Source organism: Orycteropus afer, unplaced genomic scaffold (assembly GCF_000298275.1).
Source record: "Orycteropus afer afer isolate SDZICR_OR568_19922 unplaced genomic scaffold, OryAfe1.0 scaffold00749, whole genome shotgun sequence".
Lineage (NCBI taxonomy): Eukaryota > Metazoa > Chordata > Mammalia > Tubulidentata > Orycteropodidae > Orycteropus > Orycteropus afer.
In genome coordinates this window covers 697,261-719,753 of record NW_006922336.1, presented here as the reverse complement: position 1 = coordinate 719,753, position 22,493 = coordinate 697,261, and the positions used below count along the sequence as shown (strand labels likewise).

Here is a 22,493-nt window from a genome sequence, read left to right as displayed (position 1 = left end):
ATTGTAGTAGGCTAAATCTAGATTTTAAAATGTTTGGGAATCAGTGATTAAGAATGTAAAGAATTTGTAGCTCTGAAACAAACCAATGAGTTTAATTACCCACTCTTATTTTCAAATATTCTAAAATTTCTGGAAAATAACCCAGAATGTTAATTTTATTGAAGTAATTTTTATTTATAATAGAAACTAATACTGCTATATACGAAAGTGTCATATTACATTCCTGAGACAAGAGCTTTCTAGAATTTCTCAGGGATATGGGTTAAATATTGAAACATAATTTTTTATGACCAACTGTCATTTCTGCACTTAAAAACATAATAGTCACCTTTCTCTTATTGAATGACATGTTAATGATAATTAAAGGAAAAATTTCAGGGCATAATAGATTGAACTGTTAAGACCTAATATTAGGCCTAAGATGAGCCTCTGCTTAAACAAAGTCTGAGAGACCAGAAGAATGGAACTAGTGAGAACAATGGGGGAAAAAAAGTGAGAGAGATGGTTTAATAGGGTTAATGTTTTATAACTTGAAGCCAAAAGCCAGAGGTAAATTCGGACCACCAAACTCCATGGCTCTGAAGCACATCAGAGTTCTGCTTTCTGGCTCTGGAAGGCTAGATTTGCTACCTATGGCCAATTGGCTATGACTTTGTTGTTTTCATCACAGAGTTTTGGGATAAATTGACAGTACTGGATGACCTTGATAATGAAAGCTGGGTAAAATTCATATGGTACCATAGCATTAGGTGATTAGGCAAGAGAGCTTCTGATATTATGGGCATGGCGAGGTATGTGTAAGTGTTCATGCGTAGTCTTCACCATTTTTCTTCTCACATTTCTCCTTCTATCATTTTTTAAATAAATTTTTTATTGTGATTTGGGTGAAAGTTTACAGAGCAAATTCATTTTCCTTACAGCAGTTCATACACATTTTGTCTCATGACATTGATTGCAATTCCCCACAATTAACAGCTCTCTTCCCACTTCCTTGCTGTAGTAACCTCTTCCCTGTGTCCTTCCCTCCCATGTACTCCTGCCTTCTAGCTGTCTCCCTGTACAAATACTGCCCTTCTGTTCTTCCATGATTGATCCCTCCAATCTTTCTATTGTTTTTAAAAAGGCCAATAGGTAATGGTTGCATTATCTAGGGTAACAAAGTCTAGAATTGGGGCTGGATTCCTGAGGTGGTCATAAGTTATTCCACAAAACTGTTGCTTATATTATAAACTAATGTTATATATAAAATCAAACCAAACTCAGTGCTGTTGAGTTAGATCCCACTCATAGCGACCCCTTCTTGGGTTTCTGAGGTGGTATCACTACGGAAGTAGATTGCTCAACCTGCTTTCTGAGAAGTGGCTGGTGGGTTTGAACTGCCAGCCTTCTGGTTAGCAGTCAAATGCCTTAGGCACTATGCTATATCTATCTATCTATCTATCTTAGAGAAAATCACAAATTGCAATTCAACCGAACCATACCTCACTTCCTTACTCACACTGAGTTACAGGAAAAAGATATATGAGGAAAATAAATTTATACCAAAAGGAATCTTTAAAACTTTAACTTTTGACAATAATTATCTCTCAAGAGTAAGGAGAGAGGGGCTTTTTATTTTTATCACTGCATCATGTATGTATTTATTTTCTAATAAGAAAGTTACCACTTTTACATTAAACAACAAAAGAAAAACATGTGGGGAAGTTTTAAAATTTCCAAGGTATGTGTTGCTCTGGTGCAATCCCATTATGTCTTATCTACCACCTTCTGGTAGATTCACATGCAAACGGACAAAAATGAGGCATTTGTGACCTTTAGTTTTCTCTGGTAAGGGTAACCAAAGTAAAAGGAGACTGACCTTAGGATTCCCAACCAAACCAAATTAACTGCCATTGAGTTGATTCCAAGTCATAGAGACCCCCATTGGATTTCCAGTCTTTACAGAAGCGACTGCCTCATCTTTCCTCCATGGAGTGGCTGGTGAGTTAGAACCACTGACCTTTTGGTTAGCAGCCAAATACCTTAACTACTACACCACCAGAGCTCTTGCAACCTTAGGATTTGTATGCATAAAATAAGCTAGAAAAGATTGTACTGAGAAAGTGACAATATGCTGTTACTGGTTTGAAGAAAGTGGTTTGCTTTTTCAATGTGTAAAAATAGTAAAAAGTAAAAACTGACCCCGATCATCTTTTTTTTATGGTAAAACAAATTATAAATTATAACGTGTCTTTCCGATGCTGGTGAGGAGTTGTCATGCTTTTAGGTGGTAACTCTTGTCTAGTCGTTTCTTCTGCTAGTGTGACTCTGTAGCATCTAGAATTCACTCATTTGCCATTAAAATCTGGCTTCATTACCTGTTAACAATCCTTAGGGTTTTTTTTCCCCCTCCTGGCTGATGTATGGCTATTGGTTATTTGCTAAAGTACAAGTTGTAAGTTTGACACTTGTTACAAACTAGTTAAGATGAAGCTAGGTGATCAATGACTTCTAAAGGAGACCCAGGCCTATGAACAAAGCACTGACAGTGATCTGAGTAATCTTTGCTAGAACATCTGGTTTCTAATCCTGTATATGACAGCGAACTAGTCATTTTATGTGGCAAATCGTGGTGGCCTGCATCTTTGAAATGGGAGACTGGTTTCAACATTAGAGAAGGTGACTATTCGTGAGCCACAATACAAAGAGCAGTAGTTCTAGTTCTTAGCATCCCAGTTCTGTGGTCCTCAGCATGAAAAGGGTATGCTGAACACATGCAGCCCTGTCTTCTCATTTAGAGAATACCTAAAAATGAAGAATTTTGCACTTTTTTTTGCAATGTTTGGATTCCTGCTTTATGTCACACAATGAATACAACAACTTTAGCTTTAAACTATTATAAAATACAAAGGAATTTAGCAACAAGAAGGGTTAGCTATTACAGTTGACCCTTGAACCACACAGGTTTGAACTGCGTGGGTCCACTTATATGTGGATTTTTTTCTAGATATGCATCTTGGAGAAATTCAAGAGCTAATAGATAGCACACCAGAGGAATGAACCCAAGATGACTTGACGGAGATGAGTGTTTCTGAACGAGTGCCACATGATGAAGACGACGACGTAGAAGAAGCAGTGCCAGAAAACAAACTGACGTTAGACAAATTGGCAGAAAGGTTCCAACTATTCAAGACTGCTTTTGACTTCTTTTACAACATGGACCTTTCTATGATATGGGCACTGAACCTAAAGGAAACAGTGGGAAAGGATTGGTACTGTACAGATACAGTTGTAAAGAAATGAAAAAGCAAATAGTCAAGACAGAAATTCTGATGCACAGAAATTTCCATAAGGTTACACTGAGTGTGCCTGCCTCTCCTGCCCCCGCTTCCACCTCTGCCACCTCTGCCATCTCTGAGCACAGCCAACCTCTCTTCTTTGGCCTATTCAACGTGAAGACAATGAGGATGAAGACCTTGATGATGATCCACTGAGACTTACTGAATAGTAAATATTCATCATGCCATACAGTTAATAAACTTATCTGTTGTGTATGTATGTCAGTGTCTTCACGTGAAAATCTAATAACTGTATAGAAAGAGATGTATTAACTGACTGTTTATCATCAGTAAGGCTTCTGGTCAACAGTAGGCTACTATGTGGGGGTCAGCATCTCTAATCCCTGTGCTGTTTAAGGGTCAACTGTATTTGTTCATCCACTCATTCATTCACTCTATACTGCCTGGCCTACTATGTGCTACTGTTTTAGGTACTGAGTATATAAGAGAGGAATGAAATTCCTGCTCTTAAACAGCTTTTATTCTGGTGGGTGGAGATGAAAATAAACCAGTGCACAGTATATATTATGCCCCCAGTGATGAAGCTGTAAAGAATATAAAAAAGGGAATGTGCCAGAGGGTTTGAGTCCACTCAGAGGCACCTTGGAAGAAAGGCCTCACAGTCTATGTCTGAAAGCTCAACCACTGAAAATCCTACGGAGCACAATTCTACTCTGACCCACGTGGGGTTGCCAAGAATTGGAACTGACTTAAGGGCAACTGGTGGTAACTTGTACCAGAGGCTGAATGAGAGTGGTGGGGGCATCTGGGTCAGATTAGACTGTCAGCAAAGGATTCTCTGAGGCAAAAACAATTGAACTGAGACCCTAATGGCAAGTTCTATAAATACACATTTCAGTAAATATGTCTGAGGTTATCGCTTTTGGAATGCAAGGTTTCTTTTGAATTTACAAACATCCAAAGGGAAAACAGAAGGAGTAGTGAGTGATGAGAACATGAAATGACAGACATTTCTATTTCAGCTCCTAGAACACGACTAATATATTATGTTGAAATGTACAAAATTGCTGCTATTTCATCATTTTGATCTACAAAAACAGCATTCATATGGCTCGAGTCAATAGCTGGAACTGAACAAAGATAGGTCATAAAGTCAAGTAAACACTATTTAGTGGGGTTTTCCAGGCCTAATTTACTATTTAAGGAGCCCTGTTGGCACAATGGTTAAGCACTCGGCTGCTAATGGAAAGGTCAGCTGTTTGAACCCACCAGCTGGTCTGTGGGAGAAAAGACTTGGCAATCTACTCCCATAAAGATGACAGCCTAGGAAACCCTATCAGGCAGTTCTACTCTGTAGGGTGGCTATGAGTCAGAATTGACTCCACTGCACCCAACAATTCAGTAGTTAAGTACTGAAGTATTGCAATTGCCTTCTTTGCCTAAATCCAAATCTGTATACAATCTACATAAAATTATATAATTAAATAATATTAGCTGGACAGACTTGCAATGTGTCAGATATGGTTGCTAAGTGCTTTCTGGCCTTAACTTATTTAATCCTTGTATAATCTCAAAAGATAGAAACTGTAATCATATGATTGAAAAAACGAAAAAAATAATGTCTAGTGGTATTAAATAGGAGCTCTGGTAGCATAGTGCCTAAGGCATTTGACTGCTAACTAGAATGCTGGTGGTTCAAACCCACCAGCCACTCCTTGGAAGGAAGGTTGGACTATCTACTTCTGTAGTGATACTGCCTCAGAAACCCAAGGTGGGGTCGCTGTGGGTCGGGTCTGACTCCACGGCACATAACAACAACAACAACAGTGGTATTAAATAACTTGATTAAGCACAGAACTTGCAAGTGGCAGAGTGACAAATCAAGAATTTGAACTGAGAAATGTCTCCAAAAACTGTACTCTAAGCTAGGATCATTTATTAGTTAGAGTAAAACATGGCTTCTTCATTTCAGGAGTCAACAATAATATCAGACTTGCCATATTTTCAGGGTTGCACAATATATATCCCCTCTTTTATATACCTAACACTTCCATAGCTGCTCTTGTAGAAAGTAATGACAAGCAGTTTGGTCATTTCTTTTCTTCATGATCTTAAAAACAAGTCAAGCTTTTTCTAAACTATTCATGATCATTCCATTTCCCTTGTTGTTTAGGCATGGTCATGTTATGGTGCAACCTTGGCTAGTGAAATTTGGGGACTTATCTCCTAAAGGAATCCAAGGAGAGTTTTCCTTGATCTTACACAAAGCACTAAAGATAGGGCCTGACTTTTGGCCCTTTGGATGCTGTCTTAGGGGAAGTGATGATTGGAGCTGTTGCTTGAGGCTGGAGGTCAAGGAGAAAAGTCTCTAGGCATTACAGAAAAATTAACTGAGAGTCCTGACATTGTAGAGTCACTAAATTTACCCCAGAACAGCCCCACCTCTGACCTTCCTGTAAATTAATACCTTTTCTTCATTATTTAAGCCAAAGAACCAGGGAAGTGTGATAAAAACCCAATCTCTGACTAGTTTCAGAATGACAGCTGGATTCTCTATCTGATCTTCAGTTTTTCATGTCTCCCTAACAGTCTTTCTTCAAAATCAGACAATAAGGTATCGAGAGAGTATTTGGTTACTACTTTATAGATGTTCCTGTATATTTTTATATGCATTTTTACATAACCAGCCAATGATGCTGCCTGAAACTTCTTTCAGACTTTATTGCATGTCTTTTTATTCACATTGCTTATATCATTCTCTATCTCTTCCCTTTATACTTGAACTATAATTTGGTATTATTAATGATTATGCTCTTACAAATTCTGTGTTTGTGTATAATTTATCTTGACAACAAATAAAACAGTGAAAAATGCTGTGTCGTTTTTATTTTTTACTAGTTCCTCTTTTTCTTTCAAAACAATTTCATATTCTGAGAATAATTTCCTCCTGCACACACATCTCATACCTGAATGTTCTTCAGGATAACATTCATGGCTTTTAGAAAATCACCAGGAAATTACTCTAGGACGCTTAAAATGATTGAAGAGGGTTAATGCACTATCTTCTGTACTGTATTGGCAGTCATTATCTAACCTCTCTGGCTAGATACTTTAAGATATTAGGCCACTGAGCTGCATATTCTGGGCAGCTCCTGAGTTATCAAAGGTGTGCAAAGGATGCTAGATACTAGAAAATGACTTTAAAATATACTTCTTAGCAGATCTCATTTTGAAAGCACCAATAAAATATATCAGGAAGATAACCTGATATATATAGTAGCCATAAGGTAACAGATTTTATTCCCCCTCACCCTCCCTTGCCTAAAAAAGACCTATGTCTTGCTATAGATTTATAAACCCACTGGCATTGAGTTGATTCTGACTCATAGCGACCCCCGTTTGGTTTCTGAGGCAGTAAATCTTTATGGAAGTATATTGCCCCATCTTCCTTCCACAGAGTGGCTGGTGGGTTTCAACCACCAACCTTCTGGTTAGAGTCAAATGCCTTAGGGCACTGTGCCACAAGAGCTCCTTATATATTTCTAAGACCTAGCTAAATATATGTGTAAATAAATTGAGAAGACTGGTAGGTTATCTCCAACACAATGAAAAAGAGCACATTATAACTCCATTGAGTGAATGAAGGTACTAAGAATATATGGCTGGGAAACAGTACCTCTATAACTGCTGGGGAAAAGTCAGCAGGATTAAGGGATAAATCTTTTGAAAACATCTAAATTGCTTAGTATGGCAAAGGAAAGAGAGATACTTAAGCAGATGTCAAGATGCATTATCCAAAACAGTATTTTAGTGTTATGGAAGATGATTTCTGAATGAGATATGTTTTTATACTTTTTGTCCCACACTTTTATGAGTTATACTCCTTGAAATCTGCATAACCTGACATAATTTATAATTTAATTTAATTGAGGTGCTATAAGGCACACACCTTAATAAGCTTCAAAATTGCTAATTGGGATAATAAGAAATTACTTGTCTTTTCCCAAATGCCAGTGAAGTAGGTCAGGATAATTAACATACAAGCTGACTTTTCAGTCAAAGAAAAACAAGACAAGTCTCATCTGTGTACTTTTAGTAACATCCATTTTAGATTCAAATGAGTTTAGTCTGGGAAAAATCACAGTATGACTCAGTTAAATGATTGAATTTCAAAATAAGACAAAAGGTAGTTTGACCATGAAATCTGTTTTAAAGAAGGCTAAATTTACATTTCATAAGCAGGGTCAAATTCCACATCTATAAGGAAACTGAAAAACATCTAGGTCATGAATTTAGGAACATTCTGCTTCTTAGATAGCTTTGTAAGCACTAAAACACTATATAATACATATTGCATAATGGTAAGGTATAATATAAATGATAAGAAAAGTTGTTGGTTGATGATAACATAATTCTTCACTCCTATAGGTATAAATAAGATAGGCCATATTTTCATGATTTCTTCCATTATTCCTGCCCACCACCTGCCTGAGGCTTCATATTTTTAACTTCTTGGCAAAAGAAAAATGTTTGGTGCCAATGACAGTAGAGTTAGTTTCTCTGTCGGTCTGTATTTGATTAGTACAAATTCACTTAGTAGGTCAAATCAAATGCTGGCTTCAGAAGGACAGTTAGAAACACACTGCTGTTGGACATTGATTTTCACAAACATGAATTGCTGCTTAACCATGAAGCAGCAGGGTGCTATGTGGTGGGTGGCATGCATATAAGTCTGAGGCTGGTGTAATGGTCATGGCTTCTTTCCTGTGTGTAACTTATGCTCTGCTGACATAACGCCAAGCAGCTTGGTTTGAATATGTAGTCTGGAAATATTTACTCCAAAAGGCCAATCCAGGACAGCCATGAACATGACACCCATTGACTAAACCTTAACTATTCTTTTGAAAACTTTGATTTTAAAGCTGATGCTTCCCAAACAAAGGGCTCTACCAATTGCACACTCCTAAATATTAGAAACACCAATGCAGAAAGACCATCACTGGGAAAGGGAACATACATTCCATTGAATAAGAAGCATCTTCTGGGCAAGCATGAAATACACTAATGTACACTGAGACATCAAGTGGCAAGATTTATGGGACAATACCCAGACAGCAGTGGGGCTTGAAAGATGACGCACTACCTACCACCTTTAGTGATGCAGACCTGACTGAAATAGCATGAGTTGTCCCATAACATTTGCTCATAAAGACAAAATGTGCAATAATAAATATACTGATATACCATCTAGGACTGTTCTGCTTTATGGCAATTATTCCACAAAGAGAGAGCCCACTGGAAAAAAAAAAGGAAAGTACCAGATAACTGCCCACTTAATTCATTTGGGAAACTTAAGAAAAAAAAATTGACATGGGAGTGCATCTACATGGCTAAAAATAAGTCTAATCTACAGAAAAACAGAAAAGGTCAAACGATGCTAAAAGAAAAAGCATCAAAAGCAATCTAATTACAGATGCTCTGTGGAGCGCTAAAAAACCTAAAGGGACAGCATAGGTTGCATGCTTTCCTCTCACGCTCTAGGACATGCTTTCTCCTTTCTGGTCTGCCATACACAATGACTAGGAGAAAGTGTTGGTTAACTAGCTCGTCCTAAAAAGGACAGATTCAATGACTCTACCTGTAACCTGTAGAAATGATGAAATGTTTGCTGATCAGAATTCTCTATTTTGATGGGCTGTGCCTAATTTCTGGCAATAGGTTTTTTTTGTTTGTTTGTTTCAGTGTCCAATTTTAACATTATTTTAAAATGGCTGAGATGAAGTATTTTCTCCAGTATGCTTGTAGAATAAGAAATAAGCGTTACATATTCAGTTGCAGCTGTGGTATAGCACCTGGATGACAAAGGAAATGAAATTTCTAACTCATCTTTAGTTAAATCTTAGAGAACAGTTTGTTAATATTGGTAACAACTATAACATTAAACATATATCAAGCTTGCCAGAAGTCCTACAGAAACCTAGCACAGCTCCCAAATATTTCTTTCACAAGACTTTTATATAATATCTAATAAATGTGAGTGTTGGGGGGCTTGGCAGGTAATGGATGGTAACTACCTTTCCTGTACCAATGGTATACTTTTATAGTGCTTTGCATTGAGATTATGACTAAACTATACATAACATGGAAACTACCTTAAAATATGAGTTTCATTATAAACAACTCTTACATTTTGTTGGTGAATGATAGTATTTAATTCCCATTAAATAATGTAATAAAGAGTCACACCATAAAGGGAAGTTTGCTGTATGCTCTAGTCAATAATCTCCAAAGTGAGTCTCATTTTAAGTGAGCCAAAGTTGGCATCAATATGAGGTTCCTGATCTATTGGTAACATGTGAGTTTTGAGTTGTTTTTTCAGTTGTGATGAACTTATATTATCACATCCTGTAATCAAAGTCCCATGTACTTGTCAAATTGGTTGAAGGATACAGACAGTTTGTATCCTTAACAGAGAAGTCTAAGGCCCTAGGGGGACTAAAACAGTAACTGTGCTTTCATCAGCATTGGCTCAAGTCAGTTGCACTAACTGACCCAGAGTGCATTTTGAATAAAGAGATGCAAACACTTTCATACTATTTCTTCTATACTATTTTTTTTTTCATTTCACATTCAAGATTTATAGCCAAACCTGTATTTTATATCTACACTATAATAATTGCATTACAGTCTTTGCCTTCAACTAACCTGGGTTTTTGAACTGGTGTATCACATTAAGTATAAATAGATGCTTGGTATGGGATATTGGATAAAGAACTTTACCACTACTAAACATATTCTTAATGCTAACAAGGCAGAGAGTAATGTAACTGACTTGTGTCTCTTAAGAGTTGATTCACATAAATAGAGTTTTACAGTCAACATTCATACCAAGAGAGGAGATGGATGCTTTTGGCAAATTGGTTTCTAGAAATAAGTTCAGCTATTTGGAGTTGACAGAAATGCTATGTGAAATTTCTTGTTGGAAAAATGATCTTTTGAATGTTTCCTTTAAAGTTCCTGACAGTGAAAATGGAAGATATGTATGTGTGTGTTCACTTACTTATTCAGCCAAAGCTCTTCTAACACTCTGCTATGAACATTTACAGTTTTTTAACCCAGATTCAGGGATCAACCACTGCGGGCCAGAAGGATGGTGCATGCAAATGAGAAGAAAGTGGATAAGAGAAATAGGAAAGGGAAATGAATACCATCAACCTTATAAGACAAATGAGCAGTTGGAGAAAAGAATTATTTGCTCTGTGGGTGTCCTATGATATAAGCTTCATTACTCATCATTTTTTCCCCAAGTTACTGAATTTCTTATGCAGCAAGACCATTATTTTAAGAAAAAAAAGAAACAAAATTCTGTTTTCTTAAAATAAGTTGAAAAGGTTAAGACTTTCTGTATACAGGCTAAGAATCTCCATAAACATACTTACTTTTTTCTCCTATGTTTTCCCCTGCTGCCTCCCCTTCCTCCTCCTCCTCCTCCTCCTCTTCCTCCACCTCTGTTGGTTGCACATCGTCCTGTGGATCACAGGCACTAACAGGCGTGTTCAGACAGCAGTGGTTGAACCCACTATCTCGAGGCAGAGTGAAACTTCGAGGTTTGCCCCCATTTCCATTTAACACTTGCATCCTCTCGCTCTCAGCTAAGGGATATGGCCCATAGTGATCCTGTAGGTGGCACTTTTGAGTTGGAAGGGTAGACTGCCGCCTGTGCTCTGGGGATATAGCCAAGGAGTCAGAGAAGACAGAATCCTCCAGGGGCAGAGTCTGAAGATAGTGTAATCCTGAGCTTGTCAGCGGCGTCTCAATTAAATCCTGCCAGGAGCGGCGCTGACTGGCTGTCTTGCGTATGGGGGACACTGCACTGCTCCCAGTCACTTCTTGGCGAAACTCTTCATGGGAAGATTGAGACTGAGAGGTCTCTGTGGAGGAAAGCCGGCTGTGTTTTGCTTCCACATAGGGACTGGCACAACTCATCTGTGGAGAGGATGGAAAGGATCAGTCACTTAAGAGATAGCAGATCACTTCTACCCCGAGAAGTGCATTCGGTTGTCACCAGATAATATTTAAGTGAACAGACTTACCTAGTCAAGTTAATGTCTATTCAAGTTTTCAGATATCTCAAAAGTAGACCCAGCTTACATTTCAAAAGCAGAGGCATGGATGTACTGAAATGTAGCTTTACCAAGCTCTCATGAAAAAATCTGGCATATTAATGCAAATATGAGTGCTTAGAAAATATTCAGCAATTGAAAATGTCTGGTTTTAAAGTTTCCACACATTTGAAGCCCTAAAGAGGTACTGTTCCCCAGATTTGTATTCCAGATTTAATGTAGCTTGGGATGAGGGCAAAGAGAGAATTTTTTGGACATGAAAACAAAATGCTTATAAATAAATAGAACCCTTCTTCTTCATCGAAAAGTTGTCTTACAGTCTTGTCACTTTTCAGGCAAATTCTAGAGTGTTAAAAAAGAAATGAAGTCCTAACACATGCTACAACATGAAAGAACCTTGAAAACATGCTGAGTGAAATAAGTCAGTCACAAAAGGGCAAAAATATTTGTCCTTTTGTGACTGACTTATTTATTGTATCATCCCATTTATGTAAAACACCTAGAAGAGATAAGACTACTGAGATCAAAGTTTACTAGTGATTACTAGGCATGGGTGGGAGGGAGGGAGAAAGAGGGACTCATTGCTTAGGGGACACTAAGCTTTTGTTAAGGGTGATAGCAAAGTTTTGAAAAGGAAAACGGTGGTGGTTTAGCAACATGATGAATATAATTAATGGCACTGAATTGTACATATTCAAAATGTTGAAGTGGTAAATGTTTTATTACATATATATTTATCACATTTTTTTAAAAAATGTAGGCAGATAAGATTATACCCTGATGGCGATTAGCATATGCCCTGAGCACAGAGACAAAGGCAAACCAAACCCATTGCTGTCTAGTCAAATTCTGATTTACAGTGATTTCATAAAAAAAAAAAAAAAAAAAACCCACTGCCATCGAGTCAATTCTGACTCATAGTGACCCTATGGGACAGAGTAGAACTGCCCCAAAGGATTTCCAAGGCTGTAAATCTTAATGGAAGCACACTGCCTCATCTTTCTCCCATGGAGCAGCTAGTGGGTTTGAACTGCCGAACTTCTTGCTAGCAGGGTCAACCACTGTGCTTAAGCTTAGACCCTACAGGGTATATAAACACAGAAGGAAAACAGAGTGTTTTTATCCCTGGAATTTAAAATTTGAGAATATAAGTTATAGCACAAAGACCAGTCAAGAAAAAGGATTTGGCATCAAGTGAACACTGTAAAATACTTGCAGATATCCCTACTGCAACAAGCCTTAATCTAGCTCCGGCAACTAACAGATGGGCCCACGCCTTTTTCTGGGAGGAGGAGGAACCAGATTTACTCAATATCAGCATAGCAAATGAAGCCGAGGTGGAGGCCAGGACAAGCCTGGCTGAGGGGAAGGCTGTGTTGCTCCCTTGGGTAAAGTAGAAGTTACTAGGCATTTTCCGTGGGCAGGTTACCTACCTACATGTTTAAAAAATTGTGAATAGTTTCTTTCTTGAAATTTGTAAGTTTAAAGGGCTGTTCAGTGAAACCGCAGTTTTCTTTTCTTCCTCTTTTATAATTATTTCAAAAAAAATGTTCAGATCATGATTCTTTAGGGAAAGAGGAAAAATACAATATACTACATCTTGTCACTGACTGCCTTGTTTTCTGTCTACAGCTTACCCCTTGCACTCTGTTGCATTAGGTACCCTACGGTATTTATTAAAGAAATGTGCATACAGATGGGGTAATTTGATACTTTCCCCCACTTTTCTCCTCTTTCATCAAACATTTTTATTAAAAATGTGACTTCCCCTTTAGTTGTTAGCGAAAAAGTGCCCATTCACTTATTTTATAAATATTTATTAAGCACTTAATAAGTAAGTACCAGTGCTGTGCTATCCCATGGGAATGTACAGATGACCAGAACAGGGTCTCTCTTCTCAAAGAGTTCACAGTATAATACAATGAGTCATTCACAGTCCCAAATACTCTGACTTACTATTAATCAGTAAATATTCTGATTTTTGATGGGTCTGAGCATCTCCATGTCTAAAATGTTCTAGAGGTGATTCTTACACACAGCCATGGTTGAGAAGTAGCCTAGAATGATATCAACTTCTTGTTGTTATTACCACCTAAATCCAGCTTCCATTTCCTACACAGGCAAGATAGGCAGACCCAAGACAGGCAGAATTGATTCTTATGGTCAGCGTGACCATGTAATGAATGTGTTGTCTAAACTGGGACACTACTGAGACACTTTGGTAGTTCTGATGGGAAACGGGCATAAAGTGGGATAGTTTCAAGCAAACCAGGATAGTTGTTTACCTGATTTTAAAAACAAAGTACAGTCTATACACAGAATAATTTACACAGTATTAAGAAGTCCAGGGAGCTCTGGTGGTGTAGTGCCTAAGGCATTTGATTGCTAGCCAGAAGGTTGGTGGTTCAAACCCACCAGCCACTCTGTGGAAGCAAGACTGCGTAATCTACTTCCGTAAATATTTACTGCCAGAGCAGCATGGAAATGTATACATTAAATCAGACCCCATGGCTGACTCAAAATTACATGCCAAAACATGTTCAATACAGATATAATATTAATCTTCATGAGTTGCTTCTAGAGGACATATTAGTTGGAACAGATAAGGTCAATTTTTATACCTTTTCCTAAAAAAACTATTTTTGCTGTTCATATTTCTATGAAGGCTCAAAACAAACAAACAAAAAACTCCAAACTCACTGCCATTGCATTGATTCTGACTCATAGTGACCCCCATTGGGTTTCCATGGCTGTAAATCTTTATGCAAGTAGATTGCTTCATCTTCTTCTGTGGAGCAACTGGTAGGTTTGAACTGCTGACCTTCTAGTTAGCAGCCAAATGCCTTACCCACTACACTACCAGTTCTTTCTATGAAGGCTGCTCTGGCACAAACAGTATATTTTCCCAATAACAGTGGTCTGGTATTTACTCTGCCTGTAATCTGTGGTGACTGTTTCTCCTGATTAAATATTCTTTATATACTTAAAAAAATTTCAGACCTCCAATTTTCCTTCCCCTTAAGAAACCTGAACTTTGTCATGTAACCTGCTACATATAGATACTCTCTAATTTTATTGAGTTTTTGGTAAAGGTTTACACAGCAAGTTAGGTCCCCATTTGACAATTTCTGCACGAATTATTCAGTGTCATTAGTTCTGTTTATCACAATGTGTCAACATTCTCTTTAACTGCATTCTGTTTGTTCCATTTCCAGTACTCTAGTTTCCCTACTATGTAAGTTTTTAACATACAAAAGGATGCTTTTGGTTAAAGAATCTGATTATATAATAAGTACATTCTTGCTGTTAACTTACAGAGGGAGGCCGTGGGTATGTATCATAGGGGGGTGGAGGGCTGTCTTGTTTGGGTGTTGATGGAGTATCTGCTTCTTCCTTGTCACTCTCACTCCAGTAATCTGAAATTTCAGACACATGGGTAATTAACATTCTATTAAATGTTTTCTAGCCATATTTCCAAGAATACACACTATAATTTAAGAAAAGAAAATTTAAACTCCCTTCCTACCCCTCAGGCCCACCAATTTTTATTTTCAGCTGGGTTTTGAGGAGGAAGAATACAATCACCTAATTGCCACCTCTCTTCAAAGCAAGTAATAATATATGCAGTCACAATTTTAGGAAGCTAAGAAAAAGATATTGCATAATCCAAATCAGGTTTATGGTGTTTTAGTTTCCAGGCCAAATTATTCTGAAGCTTCAATTAATGGGTGATATCATATGAGCCTCTTAAATGTATATTGTTTGATCCTAAAGATGAATACTCGAAGAAAAGCAATAGATACATGGCTGAAGCTCTCTACAAATATAATCAGCTCCAAAACTAATGCTCCAAATTCTCTTCTCTAGTTTCAATTCACTAGTTATCTAACAATCACAGTTTCCAGAGTCACGCTGACATCAATCTCCATAACACCATACTCCCACCTCTACTTGGAAACACATGGCAAACCCTGATTCTTGCCAAATGCAAAAGGACAAATTTGCTGATGTGGGCTGAAAATTCCAAACTTCTAGAACTACTTAAAAGGGTAGAAAATACAAGTTGCTAGACAAGGTGACTTGGCAGACCTCAGGCAAGAAGGAGGGGAAGAACTCTGCAGCAGAAAGGCCAATAATCAGAATTGTTCTCAAACACCTTGTAACTGTTGTGTTAATGCTTTATGTGATTTACAAGGAAAAACTCAGAAGTATTACCCATATCAAAGTCAGATGATTAAGGAAAATTAAGGTATTAAAAGAAAAGTTACACTATTCTTAGGAAAAAGCGAATCACAACAGAACCATCACAAGTATTAACTACCATTTACATGTAGTAAAAATCATGGCACCTATTTTACAGGAACACATTTCCATCCAGGAATTCCAGTATTGTAAAATTTGAAGCATATTTTCCTTGCAGTGCTGACTAATACTAACAATAGCATTTACAGCTAACGTCTATTGAGTACTTAATATATGCCAACTAGAGAGTAGTAGGGCCTCGGCAACCCAAGGAGGGGTCGCTATGAGTCGGGTCTGACTCGACGGCACATTACAACAGAGAGCTGGGATTTGAACTAAGAAATTGCCTTGTCTTAAAGCTGTGAAGACCAAGTCACTGTGACTCTTATTAACAGAAAATTTAAATGTGAAGTACAGCAATGATCATGATCATTTAATCCCCCTCCTCCTTCTGCTATATATAACTCTGGCTATTATAAACAGACATGCTTCAGCAATGGAGATTGGGAATAAAATAACTTTCTACTATATTCACGCCTCAAAACACAGGACATCAAAAATTCTATTCCTATGCCAATTATCCCCTTTGAATAAAAGATAGTTTTGTTTTGTTTGTTGTGTGCCATCGAGTCGGACCCGACTCATAGCGACCCCTCCTTGGGTTTCCGAGGCAGTATCACTACGGAAGTAGATTGCCCCATCTTCCTTCCGAGGAGTGGCTGGTGGGTTTGAACCGCCAGCCTTCTGGTTAGCAGTCAAGTGCCTTAGCCACTATGCTACCAGAGCTCCTGAATAAAAGATAAGCAAGGGCTAATCTAAGTTTGTTGCATATTTCTTACACTGGATCATATTGGTGACAGCTAGTATATTAAGTCTCCCTTCAAATATGAATCAACACCATTGCCCCAAAGTGAACCTAGCAAATGCTGGTGGGAAGAGCAGCACCACTTACCATCTCTGTGCTCTTGTGATTTACTTAACCTCTGAGTCTGCTTTGTCATCTGTAGAGAGGAACTAATAATAACTACTTTTCAGAGTTGTATGTGTGGAGGGCTCGTGGGGGTAGTAAATAAGGTAAAATACATTCAAGTGCCTTGTACTTGACAGCAATAAATATCAGGACCCCTTATCTTCCTGGGTGTGTTTGTAGTTAGTATGCCAGAACAGTCTGACCTAGATAACATAAGTGATACATGCATGATGTTCATCGTCTTAGACATTAGGTTCTTCTTGGTGCATGTTCCAGTGATGAATACTAAACTCTCGACTGCTAGGGCATGAGTTGGATAGTTTTGTGGGAGCTTGAATTACTACTGGGAAGTCACTGCTAGCAGTGAAGGAACCAACTTTCCCCAACCTCAGGCAGTCGGCTTGCCAAGATCACTTCTGCTCTTATCATTCCCATATATTTCCAGAAATTGTGGAACCGATGCTGAGTTTCTCATTGATGTTTACACTGATACCTTGGGGTCTTGAAAGTTAGCAATCTCAGGTGGTCCTTATTATTAGCACATTGAGATCACCATTTTATCAAGGTTCTCTGCAGCTTGTCACCATAAGTGATAGATTTTGTGATATTTTCTCCCTTCCTTTTCCCCTCAGTTAAGTGAGGAAGAATTCTAGCCCACTATTTGATGTAAGTTTTAGTTTATTAAAAAGAACCATCAATCTAAAGCTTTCTTAGGTTGCTAATAAAAGGATGGAATACTTCTTTGTAAATTAACTATATATTTCTCACACTAAGCTGGGTATCTTTAAGAGAACAATGCCAGAGAAGAAGCTACAAAGAAAATCTAGTCACGCATTTTTGAGTTTATGTGGAAAATCAGAGGCACACAAGTTGCTCAGAGACTGAAACTAGTGTGACTTTTATTCTAAGAGCAAATAAATATTTTTTTTTAGCTCTCTATATAGCACAAAACAAATGGATACTTTTAATGTCTCTTGCAGTGTTATTGAATTTTATACCTAAGTAATCATGCCATCACAGAAGAGAAAAACTTCCATTTTACATTCTCATGTTGATACTGAAGGACACTTTGAGAAAAGTTGACTTTTTAAATTTAGAACTACCAAAGAAATACAATATATTACATTCATTTTTTTTCTTTGTAATTAAAGCTTTGCATAGACCTTATATCTGATTGAAAATAATACACTAAGAACATTAGGTTCTTCTTGGTGCAAGAAGAACCTAATGGAACCTGGAAAAAAATAGGAAGATGGTTAGCAGATAATTAGCCGAATTGAGATCTTGGCAGAATTCAGTGTAATAAATAATGAAAGGGAACCCCATATTCTTTACACTGCTGGAGTTCAAGACGGGGAGTCACTAAACTTGTTTAAGTTAACACATACATTCAAGTATTCAAATACCTCTAAGCTACACTGATCATTTACATAAAAATGCTTGGCAGTCATTCCTTTGCATCTTTGGAAAATATCACCAATCCTCAAAGCTGTATCTTGTATGATGCTTAATTTCAACTCTGAGACTGGTACTCAAGAGATATCCTATACCCCTACAGAGATGGTACTCAAGAGATGTCCTACAGAGTGTGGCAGATATGCACACCCAGTGACTTTCTATCTGGAACACTGTGGGACCTGATCATGCGGAAGAGAGGAAGTCCAGTATGTATGCGTCCTCTGTTAAAGTGCCCAAGGAACATATACTCTGTGGAAATTAAAATTATTTCAGAGATGGAGGTTGCATACATTGTAACTATTAGCTTCTGCCTGTGATTTTCTACCACATTCCAGTCAGTAGGTCTATTTGGAAGACTATATATTACCTTCATTAAATTTTGGGTATGCCATATGCACTAAAATGCCATACTCACATGAAAAAGGACAGCACGAATCCAGGGACTAAATACGTTTTGCAATCTGCATAAAGTATATAACTTACTAATTCTTTCATCCACAATGAAATTTGGCTATATAATATCACATAGTACAAATGAAATTCACTAAAATCAAGACCATGCTCAGCTTCAAAGTAATGCTGGGTGATAAAATATAGAAGTTAAGCCTGAAAATCTTTATTCATGCATATTGACTGTTTTCAAAGATTCCTTTTCCTATTAGTACATTGCCCACACTTCTAATTCTTGCATCTCTGAAAAACTCAGAGATAGATTTACATGTACTTTTAAGGAAGTGCTTCAGCCTTTTAAAGATAATTGAGATGGCAGGCTGGTGTTTTTATTTTTGTTTAAGAAATGCATCAATAATGACTGATCTGATACTTCGTCATCTTGGCTGGGATTTGCTCATGCATACTGATTTGATGGAGACGGCTTCCACGCAATTTGTGGAATTATCCATGCCGTTCCCACTACAGAAATGTTTTATTGTGCTACTTCCTTGCGTCCACATCCTTCTCATCCTGCAAGAACCATTTCGATAATGGAGTCAACATAAAGCCTTTCCCCTTTTTCCTCCTGGAAGGGATCTCTCCAATCTCTTATTCTCAGGGATCCTGATTTCTATTTTAACTCTATTGCATTACATTTTCTATATTGTACTAAGAGTAATGTAATTTCAGGAAGGATAGGTGCCTAGTTCACCTTCACACAGTTAGAATGCCTCATTGAGGACCTTAAACAGAAGCACTTAAAATCAAATAAGATATTTTCTCTCCCTTTCCACCACCAACTTTAAATAAGGCTCATTAGTCACTTTCTCCAGCAAACATTTCCTCATTAAATTCGCTCCCTTCTCAGGCTTTTTTTTTTTTTAAAAAAAAAACCACTTTGTATCCACATAGCAATTTTTCCATCAGTTGCTACTGTATAAGAATTAGAACCCATTTACCTATATAACCAAAAAACCAAACTCACTGCTGTTGAGTCAATTCGACTCATAACGACCCCTCCTTGGGTTTCTGAGGCAGTATCTCTATGGAAGTAGATTGCCCAGTCTTCCTTCCAAGGAGTGGCTGGGGGGTTTGAACCGCCAGCCTTTCTTTTGGTTAGTGGTCAAATGCCTTAGGCACTGTGCCACCAGAGCTCCATTTACCTTTATGCTGCTCTTTGTTTTTTCTTAAGCAACTTTAAGTCTGTATTGTTTGTGGTCCTCAAGGCGATAAATCTTTAGAAATCTTCCTGCCCCACTGCCTCACACCATACCTCTCCTATTCCCTCATCCCATGGTCCTAAATCAGAAGTCAGTAAACTACAGCCTGAAGGCCACATGTGGCCCTCTGCCTGCTTTGATAAGAACTGTGGGCCAAGAATGGTTTTCATATTTTCAAAAGGCAGGAAAAAAAATTAAAAGAAGAATATTTCTCATCTCATGAAAATTTTTAAAAATTCTAATTTCCGTATCCATAATACTGTTTCACTGAACACTGCCACACCCCTGCACACATGTATTATCTGTGGTTGCTCGTGTGTTACAACAGCAGAGGGGCAGAGTAGTTAACAGGGAATCTCTGGGCCACAAGGCCTAAAATATGTACTATTTGTTCCTTTACAGAAGAAAAATTTGCTAGCCCCTGCCCTAAACATTTGTTAGCAGATGGGTTTTGTGATCTGGTAATCTTTTTTAGATCACTATATCCTTTAAGTTTTTAGATGTTTTTTTTCCAAACATTTTGGCTGAGATTTTACTATGAGTTTAGAGAAAACAAAATTTTCAGAATCTTCCCATTGACAAACTGGATGTGCCCACTGGAAAGACAACTACAAATATATTTCTGTTTGTATGTGTATCAATCTGTGGAATCCTTTTAACTTTGTTGTTGTTGTTGTTGTTATGTGCTGTCGAGTCGGACCCAACTCATAGCGACCCTTTCTTGGGTTTCCGAGGCAGTATCACTACGGAAGTAGATTGCCAAACCTTCCTTCCGAGGAGAGGCTGGTGGGTTTGAACCACCAGCCTTTTGGTTAGCAGTCAAGTGCCTTAGGAACTTTAGGCTGTCTCAAATTAAAAAACTACTTATGCTTCCAAGGGTTACATGGCAAACATTCTTTGAAAAATGTAAAGCCATCTCAGAATGGTGACCACAGCTTTTGTTATTGTTAAGATTTCTATTCTACACCATGATATTATGCTTCATAAATCTGAGGTCAAAACTAAGATAGTTCTATAAGATTACAGCGTTATATAGTAACAGAACTGAAGAATATAACCAAATGAGATAATTTATTGAATAAGAGATCATTCATTTGAGTTCTTTGCAAAAAAGGCCTCTTAAATGTCTATGAAATTGGGAAAGAGAAAACAAAACAATTTACCACTGAGGACTTGGACTTGGGTCAATATATACAACCAATTACACCAACCAAATCAAACCCACTGCCATCCAGTCGATTCTGACTCACAGGATTTCCAAGGTTGTAAATCTTTACAGAAGCAGACAGCCACATCTTTCTCCTGTGGAATAGTTGCTGGGTTCAAACCACCAACCTTCTGGTTTGGAACCAAGTGCTTTAACCACAGCACCACCAGTGGCCCTTCCACAAACAATTACAGGCTTTTACATTTTCTTCCCCCATAAGAAATGAACTGAAGGAAAGGGCAACAAATAAGAGAGAATTTCACACTACATGCTCCAAAAATTCTCTTTCTGTTCAGTTTACTAAACCTTCCTTATAAGGTGCTATGCGCTGGATACAAAGTTCCCAAAAGAAAAAAAAAAAAACAAACACGACTGGCATATGCATTTTTTTTCCTCAAGTCATAGTGGTGAATCCTTGTACCTTGGAGGAAAATGGTAAGAAAAAAGTATAATGCAACTGTGAAAATAATATTCCTTTACCTTGTTCTTGCTTGATCCTCTCTCTTTCTGCATATCCTGCAGTCAGCATATTAATTCTGTTAAGCCACCTGAAGAAAGAAATATTAGTCAGTAATTTCTTAATACTTCTTTAAAAATGTTTAAGACATTTCAGAATACGAGGAATAATTCTTCATGTAAGATGTGCTTTTTGCTACTCTTGACACATGGAGTCTTCAGTGAGCTATAAGTTGATGTAGTACAAATTGCTCCCACATTAAAGATGCTATTTCAATTTAAAAATCTTACACACAGATAGCTCTTAATATTTGCTTCAAATGTAGGACTCCAAATATTCCTGCTGATCTGTTTCTTCAGAACACTCCTTTAGAGATATTTAAACAATATCAGGTCTAATTTGTCCTGATAAAGGAAAAAGTTATGAAAATTGACAGTCAAAATAATAGGTTTTTTTATGAACAATAGTTTTAATGAAGCTCATTTAAGTTTAATGATACAAGAGGAAAAATATCTTGAGAGTACTTCTGAAACTTGTTTTTAAATGCAAGGATATTAGGTTTTCCAAAAACACAATGATTATATACAATTTTAACGTCTGCTTAGTCCTGAAAATTAATTTCTGTGAGCAATAGTTAAAAATAAATCTTAGCTATTCTTTTCTCTTTCAGTGGTGCTGCTACTGCCAATGAAGGGGACTGCCTGAAGCAAAGTATGATTTCAATCTCCTTCTTTTGTCTCACCAGGGCTTTTCCTGTGTTCATTACTCCAACCACTCACATTGCATCAGATTATCAACTCACAAAATCTTTAAACTACCATGACACTCTTCCATTGGTAAATCCTAAGTTATGATTAAATACTTTCTGAAATCAGAAATTAAGGAAGAACCCACCAGCCAAACTAGCTTGGGTAAGTATGGAATCACTGTTGTTGTTGTTAGGTGCCATCAAGTTGTGTCCAACTCATACCGACCCTATGTCCAGCAGAATGAAACATCGCCTGTTCCTGTGCCAGCTCCATGATCCCTGCTATACTTGAGTCCATCGTCACAGCCATTGTGTCAATCCATGTCATTGAGGGCCTTCCCCTCTTTCATCGACCCTC

The 22,493-nt window shown here is 37.6% G+C and overlaps 1 protein-coding gene across 1 annotated transcript in view; it reads right to left on the bottom strand.

Moving 5' to 3' along the window:
• Positions 1–22,493, bottom strand: part of CNKSR2 (connector enhancer of kinase suppressor of Ras 2) — a 472,642-nt gene that overhangs the window by 72,782 nt on the left and 377,367 nt on the right. Inside the window, exons 20-22 of the mRNA XM_007957427.1 lie at positions 21,411–21,478; positions 14,717–14,817; positions 10,718–11,264 (exon numbers count right to left, since the gene is read on the bottom strand). Coding sequence (XP_007955618.1) covers positions 10,718–11,264; positions 14,717–14,817; positions 21,411–21,478 — 716 coding nt within the window. The remainder of the gene's footprint in view (positions 1–10,717; positions 11,265–14,716; positions 14,818–21,410; positions 21,479–22,493) is intronic.